The 13,149-nt window shown below is 31.5% G+C and overlaps 2 protein-coding genes across 5 annotated transcripts in view; one reads left to right on the plus strand and one right to left on the minus strand.

The window, feature by feature from the left end:
• The first annotated feature begins 3,748 nt into the window (after window positions 1–3,748).
• LOC148237492 (von Willebrand factor-like) lies at window positions 3,749–8,387 on the plus strand. Of its 2 annotated transcripts, none has more exons than XM_088205066.1 (7): window positions 3,749–3,870; window positions 3,919–4,138; window positions 4,203–4,409; window positions 4,471–4,665; window positions 6,102–6,308; window positions 6,377–6,553; window positions 7,962–8,387. In XM_088205066.1, exons 2-7 carry the CDS (start codon window positions 4,030–4,032, stop codon window positions 8,192–8,194), a joined length of 1,128 nt encoding a protein of 375 aa, XP_088061192.1. In that variant the 5' UTR covers window positions 3,749–3,870; window positions 3,919–4,029; the 3' UTR covers window positions 8,195–8,387. The 2 variants fall into 2 exon arrangements, with proteins under 2 accessions (XP_088061192.1, XP_088061191.1); XM_088205065.1 differs by having other exon boundaries at window positions 3,941–4,138.
• A 2,132-nt stretch (window positions 8,388–10,519) lies between these two features.
• The window catches only part of LOC148237493 (uncharacterized), a 61,247-nt gene continuing 58,617 nt past the window's right edge, over window positions 10,520–13,149 (minus strand). For all 3 annotated transcript variants that reach the window (XM_088205062.1, XM_088205063.1, XM_088205064.1), the window contains exon 18: window positions 10,520–13,097. In XM_088205062.1, coding sequence (XP_088061188.1) covers window positions 12,973–13,097 — 125 coding nt within the window. In that variant the 3' untranslated portion in view covers window positions 10,520–12,972. The remainder of the gene's footprint in view (window positions 13,098–13,149) is intronic.

Genomic DNA, 13,149 nt, shown 5'->3' on the forward strand with positions numbered 1-13,149 from the left:
AAGACATTTTATTATTTTTAAAATCACTACTTTTTTATGCAATAATGTAAATTAAATATAATAGACATAAAAAATATTTTAAACCACTAAAACACTGCTCGTGATAGATCCAAACTCATTATGTATATTCATCCTGTTATTACAAATTTATTTTATTACAATATTTTTAGTCTCTTGTCTTCACGAAACGGGTACGGTTTTTTGTCATAATCTACCAGGAGTGCATATGAGTGAGATGGTAGCTAACAATTATTTTATTATTTTAATTATTAGGAAAACTATTTTTTTCAATTTCTGCAAATTATGCTTGGATTGCAATTATGCACCTCAAGAATCGCGTCACAGCATATTCAGAAAGAAAAAACGCTGTAAACTACGGTTTTTGTAGGGGTTTTTTGTCATAATCTACCAGGAGTATAGAATAGGTGAGGAGGTAGGGGAGCTAATAATTTATTTATTATTATATATTGTATCTTTTGTTTTAAAAGCTCGTTGTACGCTCTACCTGCTATGAAATAATAGTATCTATTTACATAGTATTTAAAGCCTATTATTGCATAACCGCAGTCCTCAACGGTTCCAACCAATCAGAAAAAAGAATTTAATTATTTTAAATTTCCATGGATATGCATGATGTTAGAAAATGGTTACTATGTACATAAATAAACAAAATACTTAAGGCGTACTGTCGAATGCGTGTATAATGTTATTGTTCTAATTTTAAGAACTTACAGTGATTAATCATAAAATATAATTTAAATAATTCATATAAAAAAAAAGATGGTCGATAGCGCAATGACATCTGTTGATAAAAGTATTTTCCATTGATTTGCCGATTTAATATAATTATTCGAATTGCAAATAAACCCGGTACGTGTAAACCGCAAACATGTTATACATATTTAGTATTATGTACGAGGATTGAACGTTAATGTGGATCAAACTACCTAAACGCTAATAAAACGTATTTTTTATCTTGTAATAATTTGGGATTGTCATGGCGATCGCGTAACAATGATTATGATGCAGGCGGTTATATAACTGAATAAGTTTGGTTCCATTTCGGCATAAAGTCATCTTATTAATTGCTCATGGCTTTTGAAAAATAATTATGAACCATTAAAACTATGCACAATAATTAGAATCTAAGCACAATATTCCCACAGAGAACTGATAATGATATGACATAATTTTTAAATTAATTTTATAATCGTCCTAAAATATCAGTCGTGGGCGCTTGTCTTCTTTATTCTTACGTTTGTTGTGCCATATAGTGATAATCAGTGACGTCTGGTGAAAATAGAAACAGGTGGAGCCAGGGGCCAAAAAACTACATATATTTTTTATCGAACTAAACATAATATATGTTATACATATAGAGACAAATCATAATAAGTTTTTAATAAAGACAGATACTGAAAAATCAAGCAGCAAGACAATAAATTATGTATGAATCCAGAAAAATATAAAATACAGTTAAATACAAAAATAATAATAATAAATAAATACTTTAATTCTTAAGTCGCTATGAGATTTTTCTGAGAAATATTACTATTAATAATTTGATTAAAGACAATTTATTATTTATAAACTCAATACTTTATTTATGCAATAATGTAAATTAAATATAATAAATATAAAAAAATGTTTTAGACCACTAGATAAAACACTGCTTGAGATAGATTCAAACTCATTATTTATGCATTGTAAATGCTTTTATTAATCCTGTTTAAAATGTATTTTATTACTTGCCTGTATACAACATTTTTAGTCTCTTGTCTTCACCTATTGGACGTAATCTGTCGTCAGCACGCCGCTGTTTAGTTTATCTTACAAGTTGAAAATAGTATAGTTTAAATAAAAATGACATATGCAAATGTCACGTCGCTACTGCACCGTTTGGAAGTTCTTGTGACAGACACATGTATTTTCTGTTTTATAGAATAGATTCTGCTCTTCTTTGTTTCATATGACAAAATGTTGGATTTCTTGTGAATAATCCTTATGAATAAACAGTACGGCTAGAGAATTCAACTGATCATGACCAGTCTAATTTCTTAAAAGTGTTTTAAAGTGGCATCAGCTGTGGATACAGGTGTCACTAAATAACCAATTTATTGTTTTGTATAAGTTGGGTTGAGGCGTTGATGTTATATGTAACTATAGACCAGTCTCAGTGTTGTCAACTCCTGCTAAATTGGTTGAAATAATTATTCATAGATATGTCTTTAATCACTTTGTTGGACCAACAGCATGGGTTCGATCCTACCCGTTCCACTGTTACTACCTTCTGTCTTTCACCAAAACGGTGACAAAATCTCTCGATGCGGGAATTCAAGTAGACGTTGTATATACAGATTTTGAGAAGGTCTTCGACAAGGTTTGTCGTGGGTTATTATTTAAAAAAATTGTCAAACCTCGATTGCTCGGATGATTTAACTCGGTTATTTGAGCGATCGCACACAGTTTGTAACCTATGGCGGCCGATTGTTGAAAGAATATTTCAACCCTTCGGGGATTCATCTATAGTCCAACCTGGGTCCTCTGCTCTTTGTTACTTATTAATAACATAAATACGGTAGTTACAAATTCAAGTTTTCTTCTGTATGCCGACCATTTAAAATTGTATAAATGCATTCGATCTGTTGTGGACTCCTCTCTACATAGTGATTTATACTCTATGGAGATAGGCTTCCATCAACCGCTGGCAAGTGCCATATTGTGCCATCAGTTTATTCCTACGATCTCGGTGGGAACATTTTGACTAGAGAAACTTCCAATAAAGATCTCAAAATCACTTTTGAGAGCAAGTGGAGGTTCTCTCTACACATACACGACGTCTGTGATAAGTCTTTTAAGAAGCTAGGCTTTAATAAAATAAAAGTTGAAAATGACTATTTTTATACATAGTCTCCATGGCGTTTAATTTAAGATATTATTCATTATAGAAGAGAATTGGCTTAATCTATCTTATAGATGGTTGTAAACTGCAGAGTTACAGACATTTATTTATTGTAAATCTTCAATTGCAACACGACAAGCGTCCAGCCCAATGCGTTACAACAGGGTAAACAAGTCAAGAACTACTATATAAGTATTAAGACACCAGATTGAAATCAAAATCTGTAATTCAGTGATACATATTTTATTAATTAAAAATTATTAATACAGCTTACAATCAATAGATTTCGACGCACAATTTATCTCGATTTTATTTTTATTATTCTTCCGTGAGATTAGGAAAATTAAGGAGAACCAAATAAATAATCACTAATTATGATCTCCCAAATAAGATACAAATGGGATTAAAGCCCATGTATTTCGGGTATTATTCAGTGACTTATACCACTGGTCTGTCATGCTGATCAGTACGATGATATACCACTCCTTCACTACTCAAAAAACGAATACCAGTTAGTGAGTGCAGGGGGAATTTTAAATTACTGTTGTGCTTTCATGTTGCATGCCTGATTTGTACTACCACCTGTTGGCCACACTGCTGCAAATTTGCAGGACAATAGAGCGTTGCTTTGATTTTTTATTAAGATACTGCCCAAATGTAATTTTCTATATAAATTATTTAATTATGAGTCACATTTGTTTGAACATGTGTATATATGCATGTTATTAAAATAAAATTAGATTATCCCTGTAGACTATATTATATGCGAGACATATTTACAAATCTAGAGTGGCAGTTTCGTGTTCGACATTTGCCATATGTTCACAGCCTTCCGAAGAAACTACCAGTGCACAGTTTGCTTTCGACGACACAGCGTGTCGTAAGTGCGGTAACAATGTTCGATAACACAAAATGCACAGTGTATTTACTATTGACATATTTACTTACCAGTTGTGTGTGCATGTATAGTAAGTGGATAGAAATGATATATTCGAGTGATTCATAATGATCATTAGTGAAATGTAATAAATATATTAGATCCGGTAAAGAATGATGAAAAGTGCAAAGGATCGCACGAACATTACTTGCTTTGCGGAACAGCTTGTCAAGTAACTTGTGACGATTTCATGTATGAAATGGAATGCGACCAACCATGTGTTCGAGGGTGTTTTTGCGAGGAAGGATACGTGCGGAACATGAAGTACAAGTGCGTCAAACAGGAACACTGCTTCTTGGGTAAATAATAACATTAAGAATATTCCATAAGCATGATATATTATTATTAAATTAATATCGATAGACTCCATACCGACTCCCGAGTGCTTCCTGCCCAACGAGGTTTATATGGTATGTGGTACTGAATGTCCCGATACGTGCGATAATTATAGGATACAACATACATGTGCGAGGAAATGTGTATCGGGATGCTTTTGCGAAGCTGGTTACGTCAGAGACGATATAGGATTTTGCATACTTCCGAAGGACTGTCCACCGGCTGGAATCATAAGTAAATAACGTAGCAATCCTACTACTTAAAATTATCGTTTTTAATAAGTGAAATTTTTCAGCTCCTCCAAAGCCGACGTGTAAAAAGGGAAACGAGACGTATTCAATGTGCGGATCGATGTGCCCTGAAACGTGTGATAATTATATGGATACACCAACGTGCAGAAAAAAATGCATTCCGGGATGTTTCTGCAATAAAGGATATGTGAGAGATTACAAAGACAATTGCGTACTTCCTGAGGATTGTCCAGACAAAGGTTTAATATTTCGATATATGTACATAGAATATGCACAAATACCTAAGTGCCACGTAAGGCAAGCAAACTATAGCTTGGTTGGTTCATATTTACAAAATACACACAGATGTTTTCCACTTTCAGTATTACATAGAGATCAAAGTTCTTATGTAAATAAAAAATATTTTATAATAATGGTTACATTATGATACTAATCATGAGTTCCACCGATCCTTTCATTGGTTTGCTGGCAATATTATTTTTGATTAATGAAAGAGGCGAAAGTATGCAAGAAAGGTGATGTGGCAAATAGACTAAAAGACAATGGTGTACATCAGTCAGATAATTTTTCATTATTAACCTCGTGTTGATGGTTATCATCCAGTCACACAAATCTCTCTTTAAGTTACTTAATGTATATAGTGAGTCAATTTATATAAGTTTATTATGGATGGATCAAATGAAAGCCTTAAAATTGAATTTTAAACACTAATATACTGACCTGTAAATTGCCAGCAGTGGTGCATAACTGAAATATCCATCACACATAAATTGTTCCAGCTCCTCATAGCTATCGCCGAAAACATCCTTGTGTCTGGCAAAGGCTCGTGTAAAGGGAGCGTTCTCAAGCGTTGACGTCCTAGTCGCAATCGTTAAGAATAAGGGACGCAATCGCGACTCTCTAGGGGACTATAGCCCGCAGCTGAAAATCATCGAGCATCGATGGATTGCCGACACCACCCCTCACATTTCCAAAAGAGCTGCATTAAATACACATTACACCAAGAATGCAAATTAATTGTATCAATTCTCATAGCAAAAAGGAACAAGATCCATACTCTTGTAGATTCTAAACATTTTTAAAGCAGATGGTGATGGCTTCCAAAGAAGAATTGTTACAATTATTTTGGGATGAACAATTGGCATTTTTGGAGTACTTTGAAGCCCATGAGAAACAGAAACGTCATTTGAGAGGGACAGGGATATTTGCTCCCCCCCCCCCTTAAAGAAAAATGCACGTCATTTAATGAAATATTATGAATCTTAATGAAATCGAAATATGTAAAAAAACACGACCACTAACTGGCCAACTGTGACGGCACGATTTTAATGTTTTTGACGTGAATTCCAAACACCCTTGAAATTGGCCAGAAAAATGCATGTTATTTAATGAAATACTATGAATCTTAATGAAATAGAAATATTTAAAAAACGATCACTGATTGGCCAACTTTTTGAATAAAGTACAATCTCATCAAGAATCATTTTCGACTAGCGATTAAATCAAAATGCCCGACAGACTTCCGTCTTTTGTAGAAAAATATACTTAAGGTTTTCATTCGACACCCTCATATCCATAGATAAATATTGTTCTGCTTAGTAATATTAAACTAACCAGTTTTTTTATTTATTACAGTATATTTTTGCCTTTATAAAAGTTGATTCATAATTTTCAGCTCCTGCAATTATAGTAGATCCAGCCAGTTCTTGTAACTTGCCTTATGAACAATACTTAACGTGTGGCTCAGCTTGTCCGAAAACATGTTCAAATTTCAACGAGACATTTTTTTGTTCGATGGATTGCGTCGAAGGATGCTTTTGTAGGACTGGCTATGTACGAGATCATAAACAGCGTTGCATACCAATGGAATACTGTCCTAGAAGTAAATAAAAATACAATAAAAGTTACACAAAATAGCAGTTATTTAAATGTTTTATTTTATGTAAATAGCCGAAGATGTAAAATGTCGTTATATGGAACAACCTGCCACTCCGGATAGACCTTGTTCGGGGTCGTGTAACGATCCAACACGATGCATACCAGGAGAAGATCTAAACCATTGCGTTTGCACGGTGGACACTGTACGAGACGATTACGGACAATGTGTTTTTATGGAATTTTGCCCAGGTAAACCTCGACTCACTACCACTTAAAAATATTTTTTAGTACTAGTTTTTATTGCACTGTAATAAGACAATAAAGAAGGCGTACCACAAACTAGTGTTAGGGGTGTTAAGTGACGGTGTGTAAGTTTTGGCACCGGAATCTATCGAATAAAATGCTTTAGAAAATAGATAATTTTCAAGTAGAAAGCGACAATCAAACAAAGGTGCTACATAAACCAAACAAAAACACGAGAAAAGTAAAAAGTAGGCACTGTCTTGCGAACGAATAATATTGTTATTCATATATTTTGTCGACTTCAAAAAGCGAACACGATGATTTTGCTTATAAAGATGAACCCGGGAGACGATAGGTTGAACATCAACAATAAGCTGGGTTTAATTGTAGTCATTGCCTTTTTTGCTGTTCATCTAAGTTATTAAGAGGCATATAAAATCTTGACGCACACTCGAAGAGCGAGAAAAATGATCGATTCCGACCAGCGTCACGAGTTGACGAGCAAAAATCAGAGACCAGAGGAGGAACTCAACACTTTTATGATTTTTTCAAGTCGTTTCAGCTTCTTCAACTACATATTATTTATAAATTTCTATATTCTTAGATATGGAAGTTCAATAGCTCCATGACATCTTCAGTATCTACGTACATTAAAAAAAGCTTTAAAATTTTTGAATAAATAAGAAGGGAAAAGCTTTTTCTATAAACGGTTCATATTTATTTTACAAAATTCAGCCTATGACTATTCAATGATCACTTCATAATTTTACAGTCATCGCATTGTTCCATTTTAAGGCTTTGTCAAACAGAAAGACGTCACACTAGAAGCGTGGACATAGCGAAGCGAAAGCGTGACGATATTTTATTTTTGACTGTTTTATTATTAAAATATAAGAAAAACGGCAAAGAATTTGGGTACACAAAAATAAATAAAACCCGGGAAGACTATGGAGAGTATCATAGGCTCCATAATTGAATCTTATGAAGACCGATTTTACACTTATTTTCGTATGTCTAACGAATAGTTTGTAAAAAATCACAACCGGCACGCTTCACGTCTCGCGTTTGATGTCTGTCTGTCGTTTTCCATACAGTCATATAATACTACTATCGCGCTCACACTTCGCTTCGCTTTCGCGTCTCGCTTCACCATGGGTTTGTCAAGGCGTTAGGTTCGCCACGTAAACGCCTCGGAACGCTTCGCGTTCGCTATCTGTGTGACGAGACTCGAAGGACTCGGTGTATTACAAAATAAAAACGCCTCACCACGCCTTCGATTCGCTTTCTGTTTGGAAAGGCCTTTAAAGTAACATTCAAAAGTTGTATTTTTTAAATGTTATTGACTAAGTTTGATTTTTTGTAACAATTTATTAAATTTGATTTTCTGTAAAAATTCAATCAATTTTATTTTCAGTCGGATGTAAAGACCCAAATGAAGTGTTCGATTGCGGCAGTCCTTGCGATACAGAATGCAAAAGACTCGGGAAGAAATGTTGGATAACGGAGTATGAGTGCACAGCGCAATGCTATTGCAGACACGGCTACGCTAGAGACCACAGATATAAATGCGTGCCAATCAAGTATTGTCCGAGACGGACGCCAATAATGGAAATTTTCTACAAAAAAACCAAATACATGCCAACATAGAACAATATAAATTGTATAGCATATTTTTTTAATTATGTAATAATAAAATATTAAGTAAAACCGTTTTAAATATGACTATGATTAATAATGTTAACTAATATAGAAACATTAAATAACAAAGGATGGTCATGAATAAAATAGGATCAGTTATGGATTTTTTTGCATTATAATAAAAGTTTTTTTCAATAATAAATTCTATAATTAATATATAATATACAAAAAAGTTTTATTTGGTAATTATCCTACCCATAGAGTGGATATTTCTTAAAAATAAAGAATCATTAGTAATTGTGGATTCCACCTTACTTATTTAACACATGTAAAAATATATTTATAATCCGTCGGTTTTAATCCGTGAATAAATAAACGACGTACACTTATCCAGAATCACTACGAACGAAGCTCATCGAAACCAATTAATTGTGAAAGAAACACATTCGCGTTATACGATCGAACATTTTTGAACCCTCAAAACGGCAATTTCACAAACAAATACGTAACAATATATAAATGATTTCTTATTATATATATTTTTTTGTAGTCACTATACGATCAACTTAACAAATGTCAGAAACGGCGACGTTTCAAAAGGTTCAACAATTTTGATAATTTTAAAAGACCGATCAACATTAAAAAAAATCAACAAAATTAATTTAGTAAAAAATAAAAATATTCTTAACAACACAAAAACATAAAGAGAGATAAATAATGACGTTAGCAAATATACACAATATAATTTATGCTTAATCGATAGTAAAAAAAATGATAACGGATCTTGGTAATTGGTAAGTTCCTTCAGAATAAAAAAATAATACAATAAATATGTCTTAATAATGAAATAAATTAAATAAAACTAGTTAATTTACAAAATAAAAAATCGTATACACGTCAACATGTGATATTTGATTGACATGACAGATTTTAACACAATTTTGGAGAATCGTCGTTAATTCTGTATAATTTTGGCATTACTCTTGAATAATTTTGAATACATTACGCTATAAAACATCTTTAGGATTTATCTTTTTTTTTTTTTAATAATTCAGTCTATCTAACAATAGGTAAATTCTCTCCTTGGTAAAAACGTTTCCCAGATATACACAAATATGTATACAAAGTAAAAAAGCGAAAACAGTAAGACATCGTAATATAAGCGTTTTGAATATTGCTTTAGAATAGATTTTACCGATGGTCATAAAAGCACTGATTTTTTAATTCTAAATGGCAATCGTCTCTGTATAAAAATGTTAAAAAACTACAAACTATTTTACGTTTGCATTTTTAGCAAAAAAACATTCATTGGTGTTTGTTTTTTGTATGGAAATATTTACATCAGTTTCCGTTTACATTTGTATATATCAGACATATCGTTAGCGAGCATGTGGTTATTTCACATCACTAATAAAAAAATAACAAAAAATAGTTTTACTACATATACATACCATCAGGGAAATTTATTAAAAAATCATACAATCGTATACATCATTACAAACACAATGCCATTTATCTCTCTTATCACTTTCCTTATCTTTCAATAGAATGCAGATCGTTCAATAAAAATAAATATGTTAAAGTATATGCAAAAAGTAATAGGAATCATACCCATATTAAATTAAGTATTTTTATGATATAAGACTGAAAAAAATATGAGTTGTTTATTATTAATTTATAATAAAAGCACTCTACTTTGAAAATACAGTTATTTTTTTAATAAGAATATTTTTATGGCTAATCAACATGCCTTCTCACATTCACGCGTTGATAATTCATTATATATCGCTTTGCTATATATATATATATTTATAATCGACCTCTCTATAAATTAGTATGCGACACGCTTCGCCCATTTTAAGTAAACATTATCTAATGATGTTTAACCAGTTCCCAAAAAAATTACATATAATTGCCTTATTGTGTATTGCTATCATTATTTACAAAAATATATCTACTTATTTACTTACAATAGTTCATAATATACATAATATATATATTTAATATAAATTCCATATATACATATAATATAGATTTCATTATAAAACCACAATAATTTATCTAAACACAATAAATGATTTTTTTCATTATATAAGTTATGAACGTATAAATATACACATTTATTCCCTTTTTTCTAAAACAATGCATACATTTGAGATTATCATCATCAATAATCATTTTACACTGAGAAAAGGCAACTCTGCAATCAATTCTTTAAAGATTTGTTTAATTTTTTTTATATATGTTTAACAATAATGGATGTGCGTTCTCTATAAAAATGACTATGGATAGATGCGAATGTAGAATGAAAAAAATTGAACCAGCGTCATTGAGTTTGAGGTATTTATATTGTGACATTAACGCACAACAAAATGCATACAAATAAATTGTGACTACTATATTTAAAAAAAAAAAAAAAAACAGATTTTGTGTTTTACATGAAGGCACTATAAGCAATCAGAAAAACTTAACTATTCAGATATTGCCAATATATTTAAAAACATTGATTGCACTTTAAAATTGGTCTATATATACACATCCAATAAAAGTAATTGTGTATGAAAATGACACATAAATTACTCGATATTGATCTTATACTCTTATTATACGGGATTGTGACATAAGTTTGTAGAGAATATCTACAACATCCCTATCGGAAGGTAAGAAGCATTTCCATTTTAAAAATTAGCAAACTTTAGAACAAATAATACGTATCCTAATTATCGATTAATGAAATCGTATGGAATCTCAGGTACGGATCGACCGAGCAGTCGATCAGACATCCAAATCTACATCTAACGGTATTTTATGTTCGCAATGAAAATATAAACATCTAACATGACCCTCGACACAAAACTATCGATTCGCTTAACCGATCGGGAAATTTTTATAAATTTATTTAAGGCAATGTGAAAGATATTTTCTCCGTATATATATACGATACTGCACGACAAATAAAAACACACATAAATAAAACTAATGAAACGCTTAGAAATTTGTACTTGTTCACATGACAAAAGTCGGGGGGTTTAAATGATTGACCCCGCTGCGAAATTTGTCAATTATTTAAGTTTACTTTATTGAGCAGACAATTATTTTTTCTTATACATTATAAAAAATATCAACATTTGTCTCTTTCGTTTGAGAAAGTATTTTATTTCCGCAGCTCTCCTATTCTATTGTTGCAAAAGTCAACTCGGAACACCTAACAGCAAAACTTTGAAACAAGGATGTGTATGAAGGAAATAATCATCGACTAACATCAAACGCCAGAACGCAATCTTTGCAAATCGTTATTTGATATGTCACAATGTCTGATTGAAAAATCGTTATGGACGAAAACAAAAACATCCAATGCAGGTTTACAATTTCATAAAAAATATATATTATTACCACACGAGTGGCACTTCGTATATACATATACGTATTAAAAAAAATGCAAATATATAGAATTGCCTTCCCGCCGTTTTACTTATTACTGATTCTGGTACAACAATCTAGATTAAGCACTTGATTTTTGGCTAATATTAAAAAGCATTAATTAAGTTTCTTTTATATATATAAAAATAGGTCTTATTACAAAATTGAGATTTTCGAAGATCTATTTAATTATTAATAATAATTATATGGCGTATAAAAATACTTTATACAGGACATTTCAGGATGCGTAATGTAAAAACCATACACATTCAACAAATAAATATTGACGACATTGATGTTGAAAATCGATAAAAAATAATTATACATTCAAATCCAAATGATGCAAAATTTTTAGGATAAAAAATTAAACGGTCAAATAATAGTTTATCACACTAATTCAACTTAGAAAATACATTAATCAATAAGATTTTCATAATGCTATTAAATAAAACAACAAAATAAATAAAGGATAACAAAAAATTATAATTTGATACAGGAAAATTGACATTTAATAATAACATATAAATAATCGATGTAACTTCCTCCATTGCATGCGTAAAAATATTAATTTAATAAATATATCTGCACTGTTAGCGATACTACATCATAAACAAATATGAAAAAATGTTATTGTCATAGCATAGAAAACAACAAATTAAAATAATCACGAGCAAAAATATATATAACATGTGCATTAGCACATATTAAATAAAATATAACAAATTAACAATAACCAAAAAAAGGAAAGAAAGAGTAGGTTATTATGCAGCAGATCGACTACGTGGTTAAATTTAAGTATGAAGACTACAACACACATTGTTACAATAGTAACTCTTGGCCTCCAAATATTTGTCTTTTTATAAAATTTATATAAATATATAAATATTGCATTAATACATTAAAACACGGTCGAGGTATTGTGGCGAGTCATCATAACATTCAATATTTAAGGCTGTTCGTACATATAAATATTATATTTATAATAACTAGTTATTAGTTTGGTAAAGACACTATTTAGTGACGATCGTATTGCTATATAGACACTATTTTACATTATCATATAAATATGCTAAAAGTACGGAAGGTAAACGCGTAGTCTTCGCACTGCTTACATGATATTCCTACACAAACAAAATATTGCTGATTTTTTTTTGTTATTTTCGTTACAGGAAGACGTTCCGAACGCTTTGTATTGCTTCGTCATACAAAACCGTTTCACAATGCAGATAGAAAAAAATAATTTCAAGCTTTCGATAATCACTGTAGTACACGTTTAGGGGGTCACTTTCAACTGCGACGGTGCACGTTCACGATTGAGCTACGGGGCGCGGTTGCATTCACTGTACAGTGAATGCAGGCAACCAACCTCACGTGGTGTGTCTGCCCTGCAATTTTAGCAGGGATATGGCGTATCTGATGTACTTATTGAGGTGGAGGAATGATGAATGCATTGTCAACGGGCCGACCGCTTTGTCAACAATTATGAAGAGATCTATAAACAAACACGACGGTTAGTAAAGATAGCGAGCGATTAATATATTTAA

This window comes from Plectrocnemia conspersa, unplaced genomic scaffold, assembly GCF_051122295.1.
Source record: "Plectrocnemia conspersa isolate PC_06_02 unplaced genomic scaffold, ASM5112229v1 ptg000002l, whole genome shotgun sequence".
Classification (NCBI taxonomy): Eukaryota; Metazoa; Arthropoda; class Insecta; order Trichoptera; family Polycentropodidae; genus Plectrocnemia; species Plectrocnemia conspersa.

What these genes read in the sequence shown, in the direction of transcription:
- LOC148237492 (XM_088205065.1), top strand. Translation starts at nt 3,798, where the DNA reads ATGTTCGATAACACAAAATGCACAGTGTATTTACTATTGACATATTTA. An exon ending in TCCACCGGCTGGAATCATAA is followed by an intron (nt 4,410 to 4,470) that starts GTAAATAACGTA and finishes GAAATTTTTCAG; the next exon opens with CTCCTCCAAAGCCGACGTGT. An exon ending in TGAGGATTGTCCAGACAAAG is followed by an intron (nt 4,666 to 6,101) that starts GTTTAATATTTC and finishes CATAATTTTCAG; the next exon opens with CTCCTGCAATTATAGTAGAT.